The sequence below is a fragment of the Perognathus longimembris genome, chromosome 17 (genome assembly GCF_023159225.1).
Source record: "Perognathus longimembris pacificus isolate PPM17 chromosome 17, ASM2315922v1, whole genome shotgun sequence".
In the NCBI taxonomy this organism is placed as follows: domain Eukaryota; kingdom Metazoa; phylum Chordata; class Mammalia; order Rodentia; family Heteromyidae; genus Perognathus; species Perognathus longimembris.
This window is the reverse complement of record NC_063177.1, coordinates 653,374-675,875: the sequence shown is the minus strand read 5'-3', so window position 1 is coordinate 675,875 and position 22,502 is coordinate 653,374. Positions and strand designations below refer to the sequence as shown.

The 22,502-nt window shown below is 46.6% G+C and overlaps 1 protein-coding gene across 2 annotated transcripts in view; it reads left to right on the top strand.

Annotated features, from left to right (window-relative positions):
- The first annotated feature begins 334 nt into the window (after positions 1-334).
- Positions 335-22,502, top strand: part of Gas7 (growth arrest specific 7) — a 220,655-nt gene continuing 198,487 nt past the window's right edge. The window contains exon 1 of one of the 2 annotated variants that reach the window (XM_048365734.1): positions 335-596. In XM_048365734.1, the coding sequence (XP_048221691.1) occupies positions 414-596 (183 nt within the window). In that variant the 5' untranslated portion in view covers positions 335-413. The remainder of the gene's footprint in view (positions 597-22,502) is intronic. The other variant, XM_048365736.1, reaches the window with a different exon arrangement.

The window sequence follows — 22,502 nt, the reverse complement described above, 5'->3', positions numbered from 1 at the left end:
CTGAGGCGGCTGCTCCGGGTCCCGCCTCCCCGGGAAGCGGCGTCCGTCTGCGCGCTGGGGCCGATCCTCGCGGCCGCCGCCGCCGCGCTCCGCGTCCCCGGGAAGTTGTCTCGGGAGCCCGCGGCCCCTGGGGCTCCTCCCCCTGAGCCCCGCCCCCAGCCGGCCTGGGGGTGTCGCCGCCCTCTCTGCCCCGCCCGCGAGTCCGCTGCTCGGCGCGGGTCACACTCCCCTCCGCCGGCCCGGGGACCCCCTGCGAAGCCCCCCCCAACCCCCCCCCCCCCCGGCCCGGCCCGGCGCGCGTCCAGAGCGCGGGAGCCTGGGGCGTCCGGCGCCTGGGACCCCGTGGAGCGGCCGGCTAGCCCGCGGGGCTTGGCGGGCATGCAGGCTGCTCGGTGAGTCCCGGCACCGAGGCCATGTCCGAGGCGCGCTGCCGGACCCTGTACCCCTTCTCCGGGGAGCGGCACAACCAGGGGCTGCGCTTCGCGGCCGGGGAGGTCATTACGTTGCTGCAGGTCCCGGACGGCGGCTGGTGGGAAGGAGAGAAGGAGGACGGGCTCCGCGGATGGTTCCCCGCCAGCTACGTGCAGTTGCTGGAGGTAAAGGGGTAGGGGTCGGGGCGCGGGGGGTCAGGGTGGAGACACCCAGGCTGAGGTCTTCCGCGCGTGCCCGCAGACCTGTTGCCCGCTCCCGGGATGCTGTTCCCGTCCCTGTCCCTGGCCGAGGGGCTTCCGGAGCAGCCGCTGCCCTCTGATCTTTCTGCTTCTGGGGGCAGCCAAGGTAGCAGGCGCCCCTGGAGACGTGGGGAGCACCGGCCGGCCGAGTGTGCGCGCCCCCACTTTCGCTTGGCCTCCCCAGCCCCTCACGGCTGCACGGAGGCAGCAAGAACTTGTTGCCGGGAGTTGTGGAGCAGACGGGAGCGCTGAGGGCAGTGACAGGGGTCACCCAAGGGTTGCCTGAGGTTGGTGGTCTTTCGGGATCCAGGAAGTGGCCCGGAAGTCCTGCTGCTCCGACTGCAGCACTGGAGCCTGGTGGCCGATGGGCGGTGGGTCCTGCTGTCCTGGGTCAGGCTGCATGTCCGCCACCGCCGAGGTGCCACCCACCTGCTGGTCAGCCAAGTCACCAGTCGCCATCCCTCACTCCACCAGCGATCGTGATCTGGGGTACAGGCAACCCGCAACCAGCGCTGCCCCCTGCCCGGCGCTCCCAACCTGAACCTGGAAGTAGTCAGGACCCTCTGAGCCAGGACATCTGGCTGTTCATTGTCTGGGTGACAATCAAGGGCCTCGATGTCCTCTCATCGCTGAGCTCATGGTCACAGGCTGAGTGGGATCCGAAGTTTCTAAAGTCCTTTGTGTGTATGTGTTTGTGTGCGGGGGGTGGGGTGGGGGGTGTTGCTTTACCGCTGACACTGAAAGCTGGCTGACCCCAGGATTGTTGCAAAGACTGAAATAAAAGTTATCCTCAATTTTCTGTAAATATTCTTAAACATAAAACACCAAAGTCTGCCCAGACCATGGGAGACTATGTTTATGCCTTTACCCAGGCCTGTTGCACAAAGAACAAAGTAGCAAATATTGAATGAACATTCTTCCCTGTGACTCTTGGTGGAAGAGGAGGAAGGGGAGGAAGAGAGAGAGTTGAGAGTGAGACAATTTAGGGAATATTTGCCTGAGGAGTGTCTTGTGGCTATATACATATGCGTGCATTTGTATGACATCTATAGATATATCTACAGATATATTTGATAATCTATAGATAAGTATTTGATATCTATAGATATATATTTGATATCATACATATATTTGATATCTACAGATGGATTCCAAATAGTACCTAGCCTTCTAGGAGTGGTGATGTTTCTCACAGCTCCTTCCCAAGTGGATGGACATCTCAGGAGTAAAATCTAGGGGTTGCCTTGGAAAGGTGGAAATGAGCTTCTATGGGCTTTTAGCAGAATCCCTTTTGGGAACTCTTAATTTTGTTTTGAACATCTGTACCTATAGGAGAAGCTCAGGTGTGGCTTTTTCAGTCCCTTTCCTGAGTCAGGTGTAAAAGAAATAAAGTGGCCTACTTCTCATAGGAAGGGTCTAGCTCCAAAGTCCAGGGAGAAATACATATCTTGAGAATTCTGTTGACTACAGTTCTCCAGGAAATCCTGAATGTGGAAATGGGGGTCGTGGATGTCTGTTGGGTAAGCGGGGGGGGGGCCTCCTGGATGGACCCATCTGGTTGCTTTAAGGCTGAGTGGGTATTGGTAAGGTTAGAGTGGAGCTGTTTTTGTCTTTTGTGTGTTTGTTTTTATTTTTGTTCTTCCTTGGGAAAGGAAGGGAGGGTATACCAGGCCCCAGGGACAAAACAGAACTACAATCTGGGAGAGTCCTGGGTGTGCCAGTCACATTCTCTGGCTTGTACTTACTTAGGAAGTCTCTCGTGCTCCAGGACCTTCAAAACTTGCCATACAAGTGTCTCTTAGTGCTACAGAAAGGCTCCTTCAATTGGTTGAACATCTTCTAGGCACCAGGTGTGGTATGCACATCATTTCCAGTTTTCCTGTCATCTTTATGAAGGGTGAGATGCCACTCTGATTTTTATAGATGAGCAAATAGCTCCAGGAAAATATCAGCCCAAGAAAAGGAACATGGACCATCCTGACAGGCCCAAGACTTCTGGCCCTGAGGTCCTGGCTACTCAGGGTGTGGCAAAGCCTTTGGAAAGGAACCAACTACTCTCAGAAAAGGGATGAGTCCTGTGTCAATCCATATGAGAGAGGGGTTAAAGAGTTGGAAAAAGCAGAGCTCCCAATAACGCATCTAGTGGGTAGAATGGCCAAACATATAAAATCCTGAGACTCCAGGTTCCCAACAGGGGCTCTTGATGCCAAAAGAACAGAGAAAAGGCCTATCAGTACTGGATTGTTAATCATTACTGGTAATAAAGACAAACAGACTGGACCTTGCTGGCCTCCTGGGGAACATGGGGTGGTGGATGTTTATGGAGAATGGCTCCTCCAGCATGCTCCCCACCCAGTGAACCTTTCAGTCTTCGATGGAAAAAACGGTAGCAGTGAGGTTTGTCTTGGTGGAGCAGTGTGAGAAACTGAGGACAGTATGAGCAAAATGGACATGCCCAAGGATGCTGTTCAGTTGAGAAAGGGGAAAAGAGACCCTTGACTTTGTTGCAAGTATGGGCCGTGGTGGAGAGTTAGAGCTAAGAGAAACATCCAGATCTACCCTGATAGCCATCCAGGTCCACCCTTCTCCCCCCTCCCCTCTCCAGTAACCCATCTGGTGGAAGGCTTGATTATCAGGGAGATTTCTTCAGTTAGGACTGTCCACAATTGTAGCACATACCTGGCTTCTAGCATACAGACTCCAAGGAAACCTCAGCCCAAGCAAAGAAATGGGGAGCACCCTGATAGTTCCAGGGACTCTGTCCACAGGGATAGGCTACACAGGGTATAAAACAGTCCTTCAAGGGGAACCAGCTTTCTATCCTTGTGACAAAAAGCCTAAGATTAAACAAAACAGCTTATAAGGAAGAAAGGTGTATTTTGGCTCATTTGTTTCAGAGGTTCCAATCCATGCTCACTTGGCCTTGTTGCTTTCGGATGGATCAGGAAGACAGTGTGCGGTGGAATAAAACTTCATATCCCATAGTGGCCAGGAACAAGAAGAAGGAACCAGAATCTCCATGTCCTCTTCAAGGGTGTCACTCCCAATGATGTAACTTCCTCCCATATACCCTACCCCACCTCCTTAAAATTCTACCATCTCCCATTAGTTGCTACAGGCTGTCAACTCAACCTGTAGTGTAAGTCTTTAAAGAAACATAAGATCTGAACTATAACAAGGCCTAAAAGACAAGCCTCACAGTTGACTGTAGGATATAAAGGCCCTTAGGTAAGAGGAGCTAGAAAAAAATCTTTCTGGGTGGTGTCTTCAGCCTCAATGAAGTGGGGCAAGTGGAGAACTCTCCTAATATCATTTAAAAGATGTGAGCTAGTGGAAACCTGAAACTTGGACTGATTGTTCTGGCTTACGTCCTGTCAGCTCCAAGCCAGGCCCTAGACCATCTCCACAGGCATGGGGCCACCCACATGGGGGGAAATTTTCACTAGCCTTCTGGGGTACACAGCTCCTGCGGTAGGTAGTTAGATGAGGGAGATTGGGAAGACTTGGACAATTAGACATGGGAGGAGAAGTGGTTGGAATACTGGTCAGGCCTGCTGGCTGAAGGGCCTCAGTGGCTTCAGGAATTCCTTGTGGCCTACTTTTTGACTGGAGAGGAGAAACTAGGCACTTACCTAGTATATGCTATAAGACATTTCCCAAAGAAACAGAAGAGCTTTCAGAATGGGCAATAATATTGGAATACACACACACACACACACACACACACACACACACACACACACACACACACACACACACACACCAGAGCTTTAACTGGACACTGTTGTTAGCTGCAATGATGCGGCTTCCATGTTTTGTGGCTGGTGTCTTGGTACTCCTCCACGTGGCCTCTCTCCATGTGGTAGTTCCTCCTCCAGGGTCTGTCTACAGAGAACTTTCTCTTCAGTGAGGGAGTGAGAATTCTTACATAGTTGGTGGCTAGCTTCCAAGAACACAAAAGCATAAATAATAGGCACAGATAATCCAGGCCTTGTTGGAGCTTTAGCTCAGAACTGGCTCATCACTTCTGCTGTGTTCTGTTGGTAAGGTATGTTATGGGACCAGTCTGAAGCCAGTGTGGAAAGAGGTGGACACAGGTGCAGAAACCAGGAAGCAAGATTCACAGTGGTCATGGTGAATCTTTATGGTTATTGTTGAATCTTTATGGATCATTCTAGAAACTTAAGATCCACATACCATAACTTCCCAGCCTCAAAAGGCCAGGAAGAATGCATATGGGTCAGATGATCTATTCAGGAGGAGGCAGCAGGGCCAAGTGAGACTGATGAGAGGGGGAGCCCCTAGAGGAAGGGAAAATGCAAGAGACTTGGTCTTTTGGCTTGAAAATGCTCTACTACAACCCTTGGTGAGTTACCCCCTGCCATCAGACTCTGTAGGTTTATTTTTAGATATTTATGATGTATAATGCAGCTAGACTTTGAAATCAGATCTGCTTGAACCCAAAGCCAGGCATGGTGGGGCATGGCTATAATCCCAGCATCCAGGAGACTGAGATTGGAGGACCATGAATTTGAGGCCTGCTTGTTTTCTGTTTTCTTTTTCAAAGCTTTGCTTGGCTATAAAGTAGAGCCTGTGTTTGTTTGTTACTGGATTGCCTTAGTGGTCTAGCATTTTGAAAATAGAGTTTTTGATTGGCATGTATCTCTGGCTTCCTGTTGGGCGAAGTTGCTAAGGAATACAAATTGATTTTAATATGGGGCCATTTTCCCCTGTAGCATGAAAAATAACAAAGTTGTGTATGATCTTGACCTTCACTCCAATATTTTTCAGGCAGTCATTAACTCTATTTACACAAAGGTGTCGTTAGGGCTGGTGATGATCATGATCTGTAATTGGAACTGAAATTGTGTCATCTTTGCAGTCATCCTACCCTTTGATTTGGGGGCTGTGACACATACCGACAGTCCTTAAGGTTTGAAAATCTACTACTGGCCTCTGCTCAGTCTGCATCTGTCCACCCTTAGTCATCCCCATTTCTACATTGTGTGCCAGTCTGGTCAAGCGTCCACTGTCAGGAACTTTAAAGCAGTGGGCAGGGCTTCTGGGGTTCTGTGGGCAATCCCATGGTATCTTCACAAAAGTTCCCTAAGCAACAAAAAGCCCAGGAATCCCTAACATCTATTCATCACCACGTGAGACCCTCACATCCATTTCCACCTAGAAACATGAATGAGATGCTGACCTCCTTGTATTCTTCTAAGCCCGGAAAAGCCCCATTAGCGTCTGATGGCTTAGTGGAAAGTACCTGTGAACATGAATCTGGTTCCCACTTGGCTGGTGAAAGGAAATAAATGTTTGGCAAACCAGGAGGTCTTGTGTGCCTGTAAGTTATGGCTATAAGCAGGCCACCAGGGGATATTGCTCTAGCAGCTTGCTCCCTTATTACAGTAACAAAGCAACACAGGAAAAATTTTCTAACAGAATGTTGGGACTGATATTCCTGTGCTTAATTAAGAAATTAGTGGATTGCTCTCTCCCTGCAATGGAGATTTCTGGGGTGGTCTTTATACCTCTCAAGGAGTAGAAATGGCACCTAGCAGGTGTGTCTGGCTTCTGCTTTTGCAGATCAGAGCATAGGAGGATGATATGGAGAAGGGTAGTATATGAATTATAAAGTCTGTCTCTCTTTTTTTGATACTGGGGATCAAACCCAGTGCCTCATCAAAACTAAGATCATATTTATTACTGAGCTACATCCATAGAGCAGGCAGTAAGAAGATCCACTCTCTTCCTTCTATTACTTCTTATTTTTGTGTATTGGTTTTGGAGCTTGAATTCAAGGCCCTTGTGCTCTCAATCTGCTCAAGGCTGACACTCTACCCCTTGAGCCAGACCTTTATTTTCTACTCTTTTGCTGGTTCATTGAAAATAAGAGTCTCATGTACTTTTCTTCCCAGGCTGGCTTTGAACTGAAGTCCTCAGATCTCAGTTCCTAAGTAGCTAGATTCTAGGCATGAGCTACTGGTACCTGGCTCACATTTATTTTTGTGCGGGCACTGGGGCTTTAGCTCTAGGACTTTGTGTTCTCATTCAGCTTTTTCACTCAAGGCTAGTGCTCTACCACTTTGAGCCATAGTTCCACTTCTGATTTTCTGGTGGTTCATTGGAGAAAAGAGTCTCACATACTTTCCTGCCTGGTCTGGCTTTGAGTTACAATCCTCAGATCTCAACCTTCCAAGTAGCTAGGATTACAGGCTGAAACACTGGTGCCTGGTAGATAGGGGTTATAGGAGGTAGCTTAGTGGTAGCTTACCTAAAATGTGCAAGGCCCTGAGTTCTATTCCCAGTGACTCCCAGTTAAGGGGGTAGCATACTGGTGGGGCACCAGTCTAAGGCACTGGGTTTGATCCAGTGCCACAAAATAAATAAATACAAATGTTGTTTATTGGAATTTACATTTGAACTTGTTATCTTCCTTGTGTGCCATGAAGTTTTCTGGTGTGTGTATGTGTGTGTGTGTGCGCGCGCTGTGGCTTGAATTCGAGGCCTATGTGCTGTCCATTCCCTTTTTGTCTCTCAAGGCTGGCGCTTTGCCATTTGAGCCACACTTCTACTTCCAGCTTCTTTCTGGTTAATTGGAGATAAAACTTCCATTTACTTTTCTTACTTATAATGAATTTGAGCTGCCATCCTCAGACTCTAAGTGTGATCCACTAGGGCCCAGCTTGTTAATAATATGTTGGTATGTGAATAGGCAAAGTATTTGGGTAAAATATAATAGAAGACATACAAAGTCACTCAAAATCCATCTCACTAGTAATCAAACAATGGCAAATCAAGGCTGGTGACATGGTTCAAGTGGTAGCAGGCTTGCCTAGCAAGCATGAGGCCCTGTGTTCAAGCTCTAGTACCACCAAAGATTTTTTTTTTAAGTTATGAAAAGATATCTTTAGCCAGATGTGGTGGTTCATACCTGTAATCCTAGCTACTTGGGAGGTGGAGATCAGGGGCAATGATTCAAGGACAGTCTGGTATAAAAAATTTCTTGAGACTCTATCTCAACTATTGGCTGGGTATGGTGGCATACACCTTTTGTCTCAACTACAGAAGAAGCCCAATGGCTGGGGAAATAGCACACACTTGTTTCCCCCAGAGACATACATAGAGAAAAGGTAATAGGAAGACCACTGTCCAGGCCAGTTAAGGAAAAAAAAAGTGAGATCCTACTTCAAAAAATAACCAGTGGAAGAAGGGGCTGGAGACATGACTTAAATGGTAGAGCACCTGCCTAGCTAGTAAGAGGCCATGAATTCAATTTCCAGTACTCCCCCCCCCCAAAAAAAAGAGATAACTCTTAAAAATAATATCAAAATCAATTTAGAAAATGTGTATTTCAAAAGTGGCACACTATGGCTCAAAGTGGTAGAGCCCTAGACTTGAGTGATGAAGCTCAGGGACAGTACCCAAGACAAGTTCAAGCCCCATGACTGACAAAAAAAAGTAACAGAAAGTGTGTATTTCCAGGGAACAGAAAAATGATCCTACAGTACTTAATAGCATGAACAACATACGTAAACTCTGACCCAGCAATTGTGTTTCTAGAAATTTCTATTCAGGAGGCCTCTGCTAGGCTTCCTCATGTCCCCTGTGGGGGTGGAGATTGCCTGTCTCCTAAATATACACCTGGACCATCTGGTTAAAATCCAGTTTTAGATTTGTGTTTAGCACAAATCTAGGCATGCAGAAAGGTCAGTGACTAAACTGAGCCAGCCAGGTGCCAGTGCCTCATACCTATAATCCTAGCTATGCAGGAGGCTGAGATGTGAGGGTGGCACTTTTAAATCAGCCCAAGCAAGAAAGTCTTATCTCTGATTAACCACCAAAAAGCTGGAAGTAGAGCATAGTTCATGTGGTATTGCACCAGCCTTGAACAAGAAAAACTAAGGGACAGTTTTTAGACTTTGATGTTAAGCCACAGTACCTGTGTGCATGAGCAAGCACACGCACATGTAAACAGACACACACACACACATACACATAACTAAATTGATGCTGAATTTCAAAACCGAAAATGCTGCCAGTGATGCTGCCTATTCTCAAGAAATTGGCATAGTTTAAACTCCAATGGTGCAGATAAAGAGTTGGTGTTGTTTATGAGCAAACTGCTTGTTAAGAGCAGTGACTGTGTGTACAGAACATTCCCTAACTATCATTTTGTGGAAGGAACAGGTTGAAAGAATACTCAGTGGTCGCAGGTGACTGTCTTTGAACTATCCCACGTTAACAACAGAATTTTGTCACTCGCCAGTGGGGGTAGGGTGGGTGGGGTTAGATTTAGCTTTTAAAAAATGCCAATATTCCTCTGAGCTAAGTCTGGTATGTCTATGGTGCTACTGTCTGTCACCTTGCTGTAGAAAGGACTTAAGGCAGCTTACCAAAAAGCATACAGTACATTCAGATAAAAGCATAAATGTGTGAAGAGATTCAAGGAAAGGAGAGAGGAGAAAACAAGAACAAGGGACAAGATGATGGTGTGAAATCTGATGGAATGAAATTTGAGTGACAGGTCTTGAGTTAGAAAGTGTTGATCAGATTGAAGAGAGGTCTTCCCTTCAAGTAATGATGTATTTGGTCAGTTCCCAATGAAAACTAACAGCAATGTTCTGAACACAGTCATATTATGAGCTTATACAATGTATCAATCAGGATGGGTTAAAATACACTACCACAACAAAACAATCTCAGTGACTTAAAACAACATTAGGTTTGCCTCTTGCTCATGCTGTGTCTGATGAGAGTTAATTTGAGGCTACACAACCTCCAGGACCGAGGATTATAGAGAAACCACTCTTGGAATCTTCCTGGACAGTTGAATTAAATTACATATTGCTTTAAAAGCTTTTGCCTAGGGGTAGCACATAACTTGATCTACTATTTCATTGTATAAAGCACAGCCACACTTCACTTAAAGACAATGGTGGGATGGGGTAGCACATAACTTGATCTACTATTTCATTGTATAAAGCACAGCCACACTTCACTTAAAGACAATGGTGGGATGCAGTTTTATCTGCCTGGATAGAGAAAAGGAGCGAGCTGAATCTTGGTGTGGACTGCCCTGGTGACTACTGTGGTCCTGGTCACACAGGGGATGCCCAGCCCTGGTCTGTATTAGATTCAGTGCGTCCTAGTTGCATCTAGAGTGGTGCTTCTCAAACGGGACTTCTCACAGGATCCTGTGGCCTGTATTCAGATTCAATGGTCCTGAGATGGAAGCAGATAGAGGCTCTCTATGTCTGACAAGTGCTCAGGTTTTGTGGGTGCTGCAAAGAATTAGACTACAATGTGGACCTCAGGAGATACCCTGAGCTCTGAAAATCCATTGTTATGCCTATTATTCTTTCAAGTAGGCTTTGGTGGGCTATGAAAATGATTCTCTGTTCCTTGTGAGTGCTTTGAACTAAAAGAACCAAGGTCTCTCTGACCCCTTTCTCCCCACCTCTCATCTCATCTGTTTTTCGTTTTGAAGTTCAGGAAAGGGCTTTCTCTGATGCTTTCTTATCTAGCGAACAGGCAAGACTCCAGATTAGTTCACAGCAAGAAAGACTGTGGTTGATACCCAAGCTATTGTCTATTGGCCCATATATGGCCTCTCAAATTCTCTCTTCCTAGCAGAGCCCTAGTGCCTCACACCTGCAATCCTAGCTACACAGGAGGCTGAGATCTGAGAATTGAGGTTCAAAATCAACCTGGGCTGGAAAGTCCATGGGACTCTTATCTTCTTGTCTCCAATTAACCAGCAAAAACCATGAAGCAGAACTGTGTCTCAACTGGTAAAGCACCGGCCAAAACCCAAGGGACAGCACCCAGGTCCTGAGTTTAATCTCCCCCCCCACCCCCAACATATGCAAGTTTCTTCCTTTAATACTGTGGACAGCTACCACTTTCCTTGCTCCCTGGGAAGAAGTTACTAAAACTATAACCATCTGGCCCTTTGAGTCTGACTCTCATGTACTTCCATGTCAACAGAGGCGTATGGCTTCTCTCTGGTTAATCTATCCACTGGCAGCTTGCTTTATAGACATATCAGATCTTTATGGAGTAAAAAGAAAGTTGCTGTTGCCCCTATAGCTCCTTCCTTCCACAGCTATCCAAGGCATACAATAGTACAATAGTGTCCTGTTGGGCATCCTGGTAGATACTTGGTCTGTACTTTTAAAACAAATATGGCTATTACATGATGCCAGATTCCCTGCTATTGTTCTCTCTCTCTCTCTCTCTCTCTCTCTCTCTCTCTCTCTGTGTGTGTGTGCATGTGTGTGGGAGAGCAGGGGGTGTTTTAAACAATTGAGCACCTACTGTGTACTGTGCTTTCCACAAGATTCAACACACACAGCTAAGTTAACAGATAAAGTTTTCTTTGTGGAGAGGCCTTGAAGGATGTTCCTTCCAGAGGGACCCCTTTTAAGACACTTTAGGTTCATACTAGTTCATATGAAAGAGCATCCAGACATTTAACTCTTTCTCAGATACCTTCCTTCCTCTTTCCTTCTCACTAGCTTGTGAAATGCACAGAGAATTCCAGGATCCGTGAACAAGAAAACTAATTAAGTTGTAAAAGTTCTTTAGAGATGCTATTAAAAAAAAGGGTCTGCAAAATGAATCCTTGTCCTTAATTTAATCATGAGAGGGGATCTTTATTTTAGCAAAGGCTCTGGGAGGGGTCATTGAGCCATTTGTTTTTGATTTGTAATATAATTTAGGCATAGAAATATGAAACCTCGACTTTAAATTTAGTTTGAGTCTACTGTTCTCATTTAACAAGTGTTTTATTGATAAATAACTACCAGCATTCATTGTGCTTGGAAGGGGAAAAAATACAACCATATTGAGTAGTTGATAATCAAGGACACACTCATAACAAAATCTAAGCCAGTGCTCAGTCTTGGGTTGTGCTGTAAGAAAGGATCTGGATCTGGGGCACATCAGAGTCTACCTGTGTAGATACTTAGCTACAATGTCAGCATTACTTCAACATTAATGTGGATGCAAATCATTGTGGGAAAATGCAGATTCTACTTTCATAGGTTTGGGTTGATGGCTGGGTCTGAGGGAAAAGTATCTCACCCTTTAGGTCCAAGTACACAGCATGACTTACTTTAGTGATTGGCTGGGAGGGGGTCTCTGCCCCATGCTAGTTCTCCCACAAGAACTAACTTTGAAGATTAGAGTGAGAATTTACACACAAAACAGCCACATTGTGAATGCCACCAATACCTTGTCTGGTAAGTATATCCTTCCTTTCCCCTTCTCCTTCTTTTGTGTGTGTGTGTACACTAGGGCTTGAACTGTTCGTTCACCTTTGTGCTTACCATTGGCACTTTTCCTCCTGAGCCACAGCTCCACTTCCAGCTTTTTTTGTGGTTAGTTGGAGATGAGAGTCTCACAGACTTTCCTTCTCAGGATGGCTTTGAACTGCAGTCCTCAGTTCTCAGCCTCCTGATTAGCCAGGATTACAGGCATGAGCTATCCATGCCCGATTTTTCATCTTCTTTTTTGTGAGGCTAGGGATTAAACCCAAGATCTTGACTATACTAGGCAGGTGTTCTACCACTTGAGCCATACACTAGCCATGTATTTTGTCTCATACAACACTGAGGTCCTGCATTTCTAATTTACTCCTAAGGGAAGCAACTGTTGCTGGTCCCTGAGCTACAAGTCACTTGGTACTTAGGGTTTTTTGTTTTTTTCTTTAAGTTTGCAGCAAGACATATTTGACCCTGGAATTAGATTGGATATTAAATTTTGCTTTTTTTTTTTTTTAAAGTGGATTATATGAGGCTTTGAAAGTAATGGAAAAGAACACGGGTTTAGGAATTAGACCTCTGAGTGTACTTAATCTTTGGCCAGTGCCTGGGGCTCCTGGTTGTCCACAGGAGTTGTGAGCACAGAGTGGGGTGGGATTCAGGAAGGCTTTACTGGCTTAGGGCCAGGAGCCTGGCTATGGAGGAGGTAGAGCCAGTAACAAGGCTTGCAGACAGTGTGGTATGTGGTATGAGGTGGCAGATACGGGGCCTTGACTCAGTATGCAGAGCATAGAGGTAGAAGGAGCCTGGATGTTCTGCTCTGGTACTCAGAGCTTTAGGGGGTCCGTGTTGTGGATATGGGTTGCTTGTGTGGTTAAAATTGGGGCCACAGTCCTGATCCCTGTTGCTGTGCATAATACTGACTGCTCAGCCCATCCTCAATGAGCATCTGAATCCAGCTCAGCTTTCAGGCAAGCAGCAGAGTCTTGGGAGTTTTTTTTAGGGTTTGTATGAGGGTCAGGAGAATGTGGGGCAAGGGGAGTGCCCCCACCTTGTTCATACACTGTAATGGGAGTTTACGTTCTCTTATGTGATAACTATATGCCAAGTTGGATGCTGGGAGCTGCCTGTTGCTTGGGGGCGGGTTTGGTTGGGGGGCTCTGCCACTGGAGGAGGAGAGAGCCTTTCCCAGGGTCCCTGTGGGGGCAGGTCAGACAGTCCTGCTGCATCACTATGGGCAGGCTTCTGAGAACAGCACTTCTGAGAACCTGGTGAAGTGTAGATTGGGATTTTGAAGGTTGGACATGGGGACTTTGCTTTTATTTCTCTCTCTCTCTTTTATCTTTACTTAGTGGTAATGAGGTTTGAAGTCAAGCCATTAACTTATTAACTTACCAATTAGGTACTCTACCACTTGAGCTACATCTCCAGCCTGCCTTGCCTGCCAGCCAACTTCCCTCCATCCCTCCCTTCCTTTTCCTCTCTCTCTCTCTCTCTGTCTCTCTGTCTCTCTGTCTCTCTCTGTCTCTCTCTCTCTCTCTCTCTCTCTCTCTCTCTCTCTCTCTCTCCCTCTCATATATATGCATATACTTGTACTGGGGCTTGAATTCAGGCCTGAATTCAATTCAATTCATTTGAACCATAGCTCCAATTTTTAGTGGTTAATTGGCGATAAGACTCCTATGGACTTTTCTGTCTGGGCTGGCTTAACCACCATTTCAGAGCTCAGCCTCCTGTATCACTAGGATTATAGATGTGAGTCACAGATGCCCAGGTCAGGTCCATTGGTTATTTTTGATGTAAGTTCTCACTTTATGACCTGGTCAGCCTGGGATTCCATCCTCCTACTTGGGCTTCCCCACATTGTTGGGGATGATAGCCATTGTGTTTCCTCTATAGCTGGGATAAGAGGCATGAGCTACCATGCCCAGCCATTGGTTGAGATGGAGTCTCTTGGACTTTTATGCTGGGGCTGGTTTCGAGCTGAATTGAGATCCCCCAATCTCCACCTCCTAAGTAGCTAGGATTATAAAAGCTGGGATACCACACCCAGGGAGACTCTGCAATTCTAACACGCTCCCCAGGGATGCTACAGGTCTTGAGTTAAATAGTCATAAAGTGTGTTTTTTGTGTGGAGAAGGGCTGGCTAGGGCACACACAAGTCCCACTGAAGATGGTTCCTGAGCAGCCAAACTTTCTGTTCCTTGCTAGTTTATTGGAAACTATCCCCTCATGATTGGGCTGGGATAGTTAGAGTTAATTGCTTCTTACCTGGGCTGCTGGGTCCCCTGCTTCCTGGAAACTTCTGGAAGAGACTTTTGTAATGAAGATAAAGACTGTTCATTGAGAGGGGTCAAGTTCAAGAGGCTGCTAATGGATATCTTCACTTCTTTTCCTTTTGTGTTTTTTTAGCCTGTCTCTGGAGCAAAATCTGGATGGACCCCCCCCCCCCCCCCTCCAACCTCATTACCCAGTGGTGCAGGGGATAGATCCCAGGGCCTCCAGCATGAGACCACCCTATTGCAAAACCTCTGCTCTACCACCTAGCCAAACACCTGCTCATCCTGAAAATAGTTTTTTAAAGTGCTGTGTGTGGGAGGGGCTGGATGGAAGCTTGGGCAGTGTCCTAGGGCTCTAAGTTGGAAATTATGTCATGGAGGTGGTGTCTCCCACAGTTCCTAGAGAGAACCCCTGGGTTTTGTCCTAGGCTTAGCCACTTTTCCCCTACCAGTTACTGCTGTTGTCTCTCTCCAGAGGTGTGGCTGGCTCATAAGCCTTCTAGATGTTTATTCTTCACCATCAGGCTACACTTTGATCACTAAACCCCCGTTGAAGACTTTTAGGTTTTTCATGGTCTTTCCATTAATGTTGAATGACTCTGATCCAAGAAATTTGGGGTCTAGAGAGGTTTGGGGGTTTGTATATATATGATGAGATGGGGGTTTTGTTGGTGCTATTACTGGAGCTTGAACTCAGGATCTAGGCTTTGTCCTTTAGCTTTTTCTGCTCAAGCCTGGCACTCTACCACTTGTGTCACAGCTCTACTTCTGACTTTTTTGGTGGTTAATTGGAGTTTGTAATCCTAGCTACTCAAGAGGCTGATCTGAGGATTGCAGTTTGAAGCTAGCCTGGGCAGGAATGTTCATGAGACTCTTAGCCCCAATTAACCACTAAAAAGTTAGGAGTGGAGCTATGGCTCATGTGGCAGATCACTAGCCTTGAGCAAAAAAATGCTCAGGAACAGTACCCAGGCCCTGAGTTCAAGCACTAGGATACACACACACACACACACACACACACACACACACACACACACACACACACACACACATACACACACACACGAGTCTCTTGGGCTTACCTGTCAGGTCTGGCTTTAAACTGTGATCCTCTGATCTTTACCCTCTTGAGTAGCCAGACAGGCATGAGCCACCAATCTTCAGCTAATGACATATCTTGGGGAAGGGACCAAGTCTAAATGTAAAATTCAATAGATTTTATATACACAGCACACACACACACTCTGAAGGCCATTTTATTTTTTAAAATATTTATTTTTGTATGTGTGTGTGTGTTTTTAGTTGGGCCTGAACACAAAGCTTCTTGTTCCTATTGGGCCCTATACCTCTACTTCAGTGGTTTTGTCTTTTTTGTTGTTGTTGTTTGTTTGTTTTTGCTAATTAGAGAGAGGAGTCTCTCCGATTTGCATTTGCCTGCCCAGGGCTGGCTTGGAGTGGTGATCTCAGATCTCAGCCCCCTGAATGAAGTTCATTTTAGAGCTATAGTTTCCCTGAACTTTGTCACGTGAAGATGTCTTGTGCTTACTCAGGAAATTTTTAGTGTTGGAGTATTTCAGATTTTGGATTTTCAGATTAGGAAGCTCAACCTGTAAAACCAATGAGGCCCTCTGGCCTGGGCTGTCTGTTCCCAGCCTGTTGTTCCATTGTCTTATCAAAACCATGTGGGACATCTAGTTCTTGGCCAGGACCTTGATGTCTCTTGACCACGTCCTGGCACATGAGTTTCTTATTCCTGAAGCAGCTCCCTCCCTGTGCGCTCTCTTAACCCTGCTTATCCCTTTTCTTTTGTTTATATAAAAGAATATTCATGGATTGTGCAACTGTTGCCATGATTAATTGCAGAATGTTTTTATTTTTATCACACACCCCCCTCCCTAAAAGCAACCTGTGTCCATTAGCAGGCTTCTCTCCATTCTTCCAACCAATCCCAGCCTCAGGTGGCTGCTGCACTGTCTGTAGAGTCTCTGCTCTGGAGATTTCATATAATGGAATCATACAATTTATGAAATTTTGTATCTGGCTCTTGTCACTTAGCATAAAGTTCTTGAGCTTGTCCATGTGTTAGTATGGACAAGCATACATTAGCCCTCTATTCTTCTTTATGGCCAAATAATATTCCATTGTGTAGATATACCATATTTATTTATTTATTTATATTTTTTTTTTTGGCCAGTCCTGGGCCTTGGACTCAGGGCCTGAGAACTGTCCCTGGCTTCTTCCCGCTCAAGGCTAGCACTCTGCCACTTGAGCCACAGCGCCGCTTCTGGCCGTTTTCTGTATATGTGGTGCTGGGGAATCGAACCTAGGGCCTCGTGTATATGAGGCAGGCACTCTTGCCACTAGGCTATATCCCCAGCCCGATATACCATATTTAATCTACGTACTTACCAGTGGGTGGACATTTGAGTTGCTTCTCTTTTTTTGGTCATTGTGAATATTGCTTCTATGCTAGTGTTTTTGCTGCTGTTGTTGTTTTCAGTGCTAGGGTATAAACTCAGAACCTCTGTCATGCTAGGTAAGCACTACCACTGAGTTACATACCAGCCCCTAAATGGCTTCTATCAGTCTGTGTCTACTAAGTCCTGGGCTTGAACTCCGGGTCAGGGTGTTCTTTCTTAGTTTTTTTTTTGCTCAAGGCTGGCGAAGTCACAGTTCCACTTCTGGCTTTTGGGGTGACTAATTGGAGATAGGAGTCTCACAGACTTTCCTGTCCAAAATGGCTTCAAACATTGATCCTCAGATCCAAGCCTTCTGAATAGCTATGATTATAGATACTAGCACCCAGTTTGTGGGTTTCCTGAGGTCTAGGATTGGGTCTCTGATCTTTGTGGACTAAGTTCTTTGCTTAGCATAGAGACTTACAGAGACAAAGAAGGACCAGAGTAACTCATTTGAACTGTGGTGCCAATGAATATAATTCAGTCTTTGCCACCATGTTAGTTATTTGGTTTCACATAGAGAAACAATAATGATGTTTGCAGGAGGATAGCCCTATAGAATTTGTTCGCATCCAGGCATCTTACACATGGACTATGGTCCATAAGACAGACTTGTGACATGACTCACCACAAAGCCCCTGTGTAGGGCATATAGCTCTAGATCTATAAAGGGCAGCAATCTGATATGGTTTCCTACTGGAAAGAAAAACAGGCCTTCAGGCAATCCATCTCCCTTGGGATGGATTTGATAGATGGGTTGCTCTCAGAAGAGCTATCATAGCTTTCTCTTGCAATGAGAACTCAAGTTAATCAAGGAAGAGGTTAATTTTTGCCTAATTGTTTCAAAGGCTTCATTCCATGGTCTTTGGCCCTTGTCACTTTGATTCTGTGGTGAGTCAGTACTTCATGACAGAAGGACATAGTGAGCCAGGAGCCAGTGGTTCATGCCTATAATCCTAGCTACTCAGGATCTTGAGATCTGAGAATCTCAGTTCAAAGCCAGCCTGGGCAGAAAAGTCCCCATGAGACTCTTACCTTCAATTAACCACTCAAAGCCATAAAGTGGTGCTGTGGCTTAAAGCCTTAGAGTGTCAGCCTTGAACAAAAGAGCTCAGGGACAATACTGAGGCTCTGAATCCAAGCCCCACAATGGAAAAGAAAAGAGGATGAAGGGGCACCCTGGAGAGGGAAGACTGCTAACCTTATGTGGTTGGAAAGCAAAGAGAGTAAGAAAGGCATCTGTTTTTCAATATTACTGCTAAGAGAAACCCCAACTCCTGCGACTTAACTTCCTTCCACTAGGCTATGCCTCTTGCAAGTTAAACCACCTTCCATTAGCACAGGCAGGGACTAGAGCTTTCACACACAAGAGGCTGTGTTAGGAGGCAGTGGTGACAAGTATGGGTGTTCAGAACAACCCAAACTGGAGCTGTTTCAACATTGGGTAGATGAGACTTGGGTCACGTTATGCACCTCACCTTATGCCTCAGTTTCCAGATCTCTGAATGAAAATAATAGGCCCATATTCAAGAATGGTTGTTAGAGTTCTCTCCTTTAATACATCTGCTCTGCAGAAAGCCTGGTATTGCTGCTCAGTTGACTGATAGCTGCCTGCCGCCTCCCTCCCTCCCTCCCTCCCTCCCTCCCTCCCTCCCTCCCTCCCTTCCCTCCCTCCCTCCTTCCCTCCCTCCCTCCTTCCCTTCCTTCTTCCTTCCCTCCCTCCCTTTTTCCTGTTCTAAGAATGTTCTTATTTCCATTCATCACTCAGAATAGTGTATAACTATTTGCTTTTTCTTAGAAAAAGAAACCTGCTTTTTCAAGTTCCCTCTGGAACTCAGGGTCACCATTTTTTATGGTGACTTTGTCTTTCTCCTTCCTGGCCACTGTCACTTTAATTCACTCTCAATCTCCATTGTTCCTAGTCACTTTTTGTCTCTTTCTTGCATCATCATTGAAGATATGTTTGACCAAGGAAAATGCTGGCTCCTTCCTTCAGTATTCATGTCGGTCAAGGTGTGTTTGGACCATAAACTTAAACCACAACTTCCTCTCAGCAGTCTCCTCTCATTCTGGGTCTCCTTGCCTGTGATAAAGATGAAACTCAGATTAGAATCTTAATAGGACAGTAATTAAGAAGAACCTTATCTTGGAGCAGGTGACAGATAAACCAGCTTGAAAACAGATTTTTTTTTTCAACCTGAGGCTCGAAATATCACCTTGCCCTGGAATATGTTGGCACTTAGTAGAAAGATAAGTTCTCTCTTGTTCTCTCCCCACCCCCTTCTCTCTTTCTCCTTCTATCTTGGTCTTTTTCTCCATCTCTTTCTTTCCTTTCTCTTCAACAGTGTCTCACTACATAGCCCAAGCTAGCCTTAAATTATCTGTAAGGTCCACCCCCGGGAGGGCTCCATGCAGATACCCCCCCTCCTCCCCATTTAAGTCCCCACCCAGTTCCTGAGTTACCTAGGTAACTGGCACACCTGGAGGCAGCTACCTCCTCCTTCTCTGAGGTCACATCCAATCCACCTGGCCATATCTCCCACCTTTTCCTACATAATCTGGCTCAACATGGTCCCTACTCTCTTTCCTTTTATCTCTTGCTCTTCTCTCTTTTTTTCCCTTCTTCCTTCCCTTCTTCCTTCCCACGCCTCCATCTTGTGTGGGCTGGCAGTTTGCTTTCCCCCCAGTAAACTCCTTTCTGCCTGAACCATGTGGTGGTTTTCCTTTCTGATGAACTTTACATTATCAACCTCCTCCTTGGGGTCCCAGCTGTTGAGATTATAAGTGTGCACTGCCTCACCAGGCTTTCCTAAATGCTCTTCTGTCACTGGGAATCCTAGACCCTCATGTTGGGACATAGCTAAGGGGACGTTGATTTCTTCTTTTAGCCTTTCAGCTGTGGTCTTTGAAGCTGGCTGTGCCCCAGTTCCCATCAGCCCTTATTAGCCCCATCCTCTGACCCTTCAGTGTGGTCTTGGAAGAAGATTAGCTCTCTGCTCTCCTGTTTCCCTTAGTTTCGTCCATTAACCAGGGAACAGAGAAGTCTTCATGGGCTTGTGGCACAGCAGGATTCTCCCCATGTCTGACTCCCTGCTTCAGAGGCAAGAGGCATACCTGGTCTACCACCTGTGGTAAAAAAGGAGGGGAATGGATCTCCAAGGTCAGCTTGTCCCCTAGATAGAGGATGGTTCTTGCTGACGTGTGTGAGTTCAGATTTCGGTGAGCTGGGGTGGTAGATGCAGGTCTAAGCCAGGCTCTGCACCTCTGTGGCCCCATAGAACCTGTGGTGGGCGTGGCTTTAGATTTTCAGATGATTTCCTGTGCCTCATGCAGGGTGAGGTTCACCCATGGTGAAATGGCCTGTGGGGTAGCAAAGTGGGCCTCCTTTGTGCATCTATGTGGAGCCTTTTCAGGGTGTTCCCTGGGGTATAGGGAGCCCTGCCACTGGGAAGATGTTGGAGTGTGGCCAAGGCATTGCCCTTTGCCTGTGACTGGGCTCCTGGCCTTAGAATCCAGTGACATAGGAGCAGGGAGCAGGAGTGAGAGCAATAGAAGGGAGCCAGCACCTGAAACACTCGTCTCCCAGCTCTGGTCTTGTGAACCTTATTCCCCCTACTACACTTCCCCCAGAAGACTGTAGCAAGGTTCCTGCATCACAAGCAGCAGGACCTCTCAGTCTCTGTGGGATCTGGTTTGAAAATCCCATTCTAAGCAATGCCTGTCTGTGGGCATCTTTGTAGTGTGGGGGTTGCAGGCAGGGCCACTGCGCATTTCTGACTCACTTAGCAGGGGAGGCCAGGCGCTCTGTTACTGTGGGTGGCTGGGTGCTTTATCATTAGTCTTGGGAAATGATTTCTCTGAGAAGCAGGCAAAGGTATAAATTATGCTTCACTGAAAATCATGAAGATTGTGTGTATGTGTGTGTGTATATACATACATATTCTTAGCTACAGCTACAAGTCTCTTGCAAATGAGAAGGACTGATGGGAGATGCAGGAAAATTGGAAAGGCTACTCTGCACCCAGGCAGCTGACATGACTGATAACCAGAGTCACCTATATGTGACTGGAGGGAAAGGAAGTAGCCATCTCCTTTTTGTGTGTGTGTGTGTGTGTGTGTGTGTGTGTGTGTGTGTGTGTGTGTGTGCATGCCATTACTGCGGCGTTAACTCAGGACCTGAACATTGTCTTTTAGCTTTTTTGATCAAGGCTCTCACTCTACCACATGAATCTCAGCTTCACTTTTGGCGTTTTGGTGGTTAATTAGAGAAGTCTCATGGACTTTCCTTTTCTGCATGATCTGTCTCTTCAAACCACAGTCCTAAGTAGCTGATCTAAGCCTCCTAAGTAGCTGGTCACAGGTTTGAGCTACTGGTACTGGGCTACAACACCCATCTTAGTGGGTTGGAGGGGGCAGTTCAAAGGCCCCTGACATCTCTCTGGGAGTGAGCAGCTTCTCTACATAGCCAGGTGCCCCAGCATGGACGTGGACAACAACAGCATCCTCCTCCAACCTCAGTCCCCCTAAGATCTCCACTGGTTGCCCCGGTACAAGTTTCCAAGTGCTTGTTGATTGGGCTCCTTGCCCTGTGTGAGCAGCATCTGGCCTCATCCCCTCTCAGGTTTCCTCCCTCTGCTCTCCTGAGGAGGGAGGATGCCCTCATATCTTTGCACAGAGGCTGCTTCTGTCCAGGGCTCTTCCACCCCTCCTCACCTAAGCACTGTGGTTTGGATAGGGCTCAAGTGTCTCCCCCAAAGATTGATGTGTTGGGAGCTTGGTACAGCAGAGGTGAGGTGGTGGAATTCTTGCAGCCCCCAGGAAACCAGCGAGTGGCCAGATACACACACAGGGCACAGAAAGGGGGTCCTGGGGCTGGGAATATGGCCTAGTGGCAAGAGTGCTTGCCTCCAACACATGAAGCTCTTGGTTCGATTCCCCAGCACCACATATATGGAAAATGGCCAGAAGGGGCGCTGTGGCTCAGGTGGCAGAGTGCTAGCCTTGAGCAGGAAGAAGCCAGGGACAGTGCTCAGGCCCTGAGTCCAAGGCCCAGGACTGACCAAAAAAAAAAAAAAGAAAAAAGAAAAAAAAGAAAGGGGGTCCTGGGGCAGTCCAGGGTGAGGGAAAGCTCAGAGCCCATGAAGGCTGGCTGTGTCTCCTCCAGATTCATGTGTAGACATCCTCACCTTTAGACCCCCAAGATGTGACTGTCTCAGAGGCAAGATCCTGGGGAAGGTAATTTACAAGGCAGCCATCAGGGCAGGGCCCTAAGCTACCATGATGGGGGGCCTTAGAAGAAAGAGAAATTGGCCTGGTGTTGGTGACTCACTCCTGTATTCTTATCTACTCTGGATGCAGGGACCTGGAGGATTGTGGTTCAAAGCAGCCTAGGTAGAAAAGTCTGTGAGACTCTATCTCCAATTAACTAGCAAAAAACTGGGCTGGAGGTATGGCTCAAGTTGTAGAGCACCAGCTGTCAGCAAACAAGCCAATTAAAAGCATAAAGCCAGAGTTGAAGCCCTGTTATAAGCACACACCACACAATACATACATACATACATACATACATACATACATACATACATACATACATACAATCCAGATTCGGAAGATGATGAGACAGAGTCAGGTTAAAGAAGACCCTCCACAATCTAAGAAGAGGCCCCAAAAGGAAGCAACCCTATTTGTGTCTTTGAGACTCTTGGCTTTTTGCACCATGGAGCTTGAACTTTGGGCCTAGGCACTCTCCCTAAGCTTTTTAACTCAAGGCTAATGCTCTACAACTTTGAGCCACAGTGCTACTTCCGGTTTTCAAGGGGTTAATTG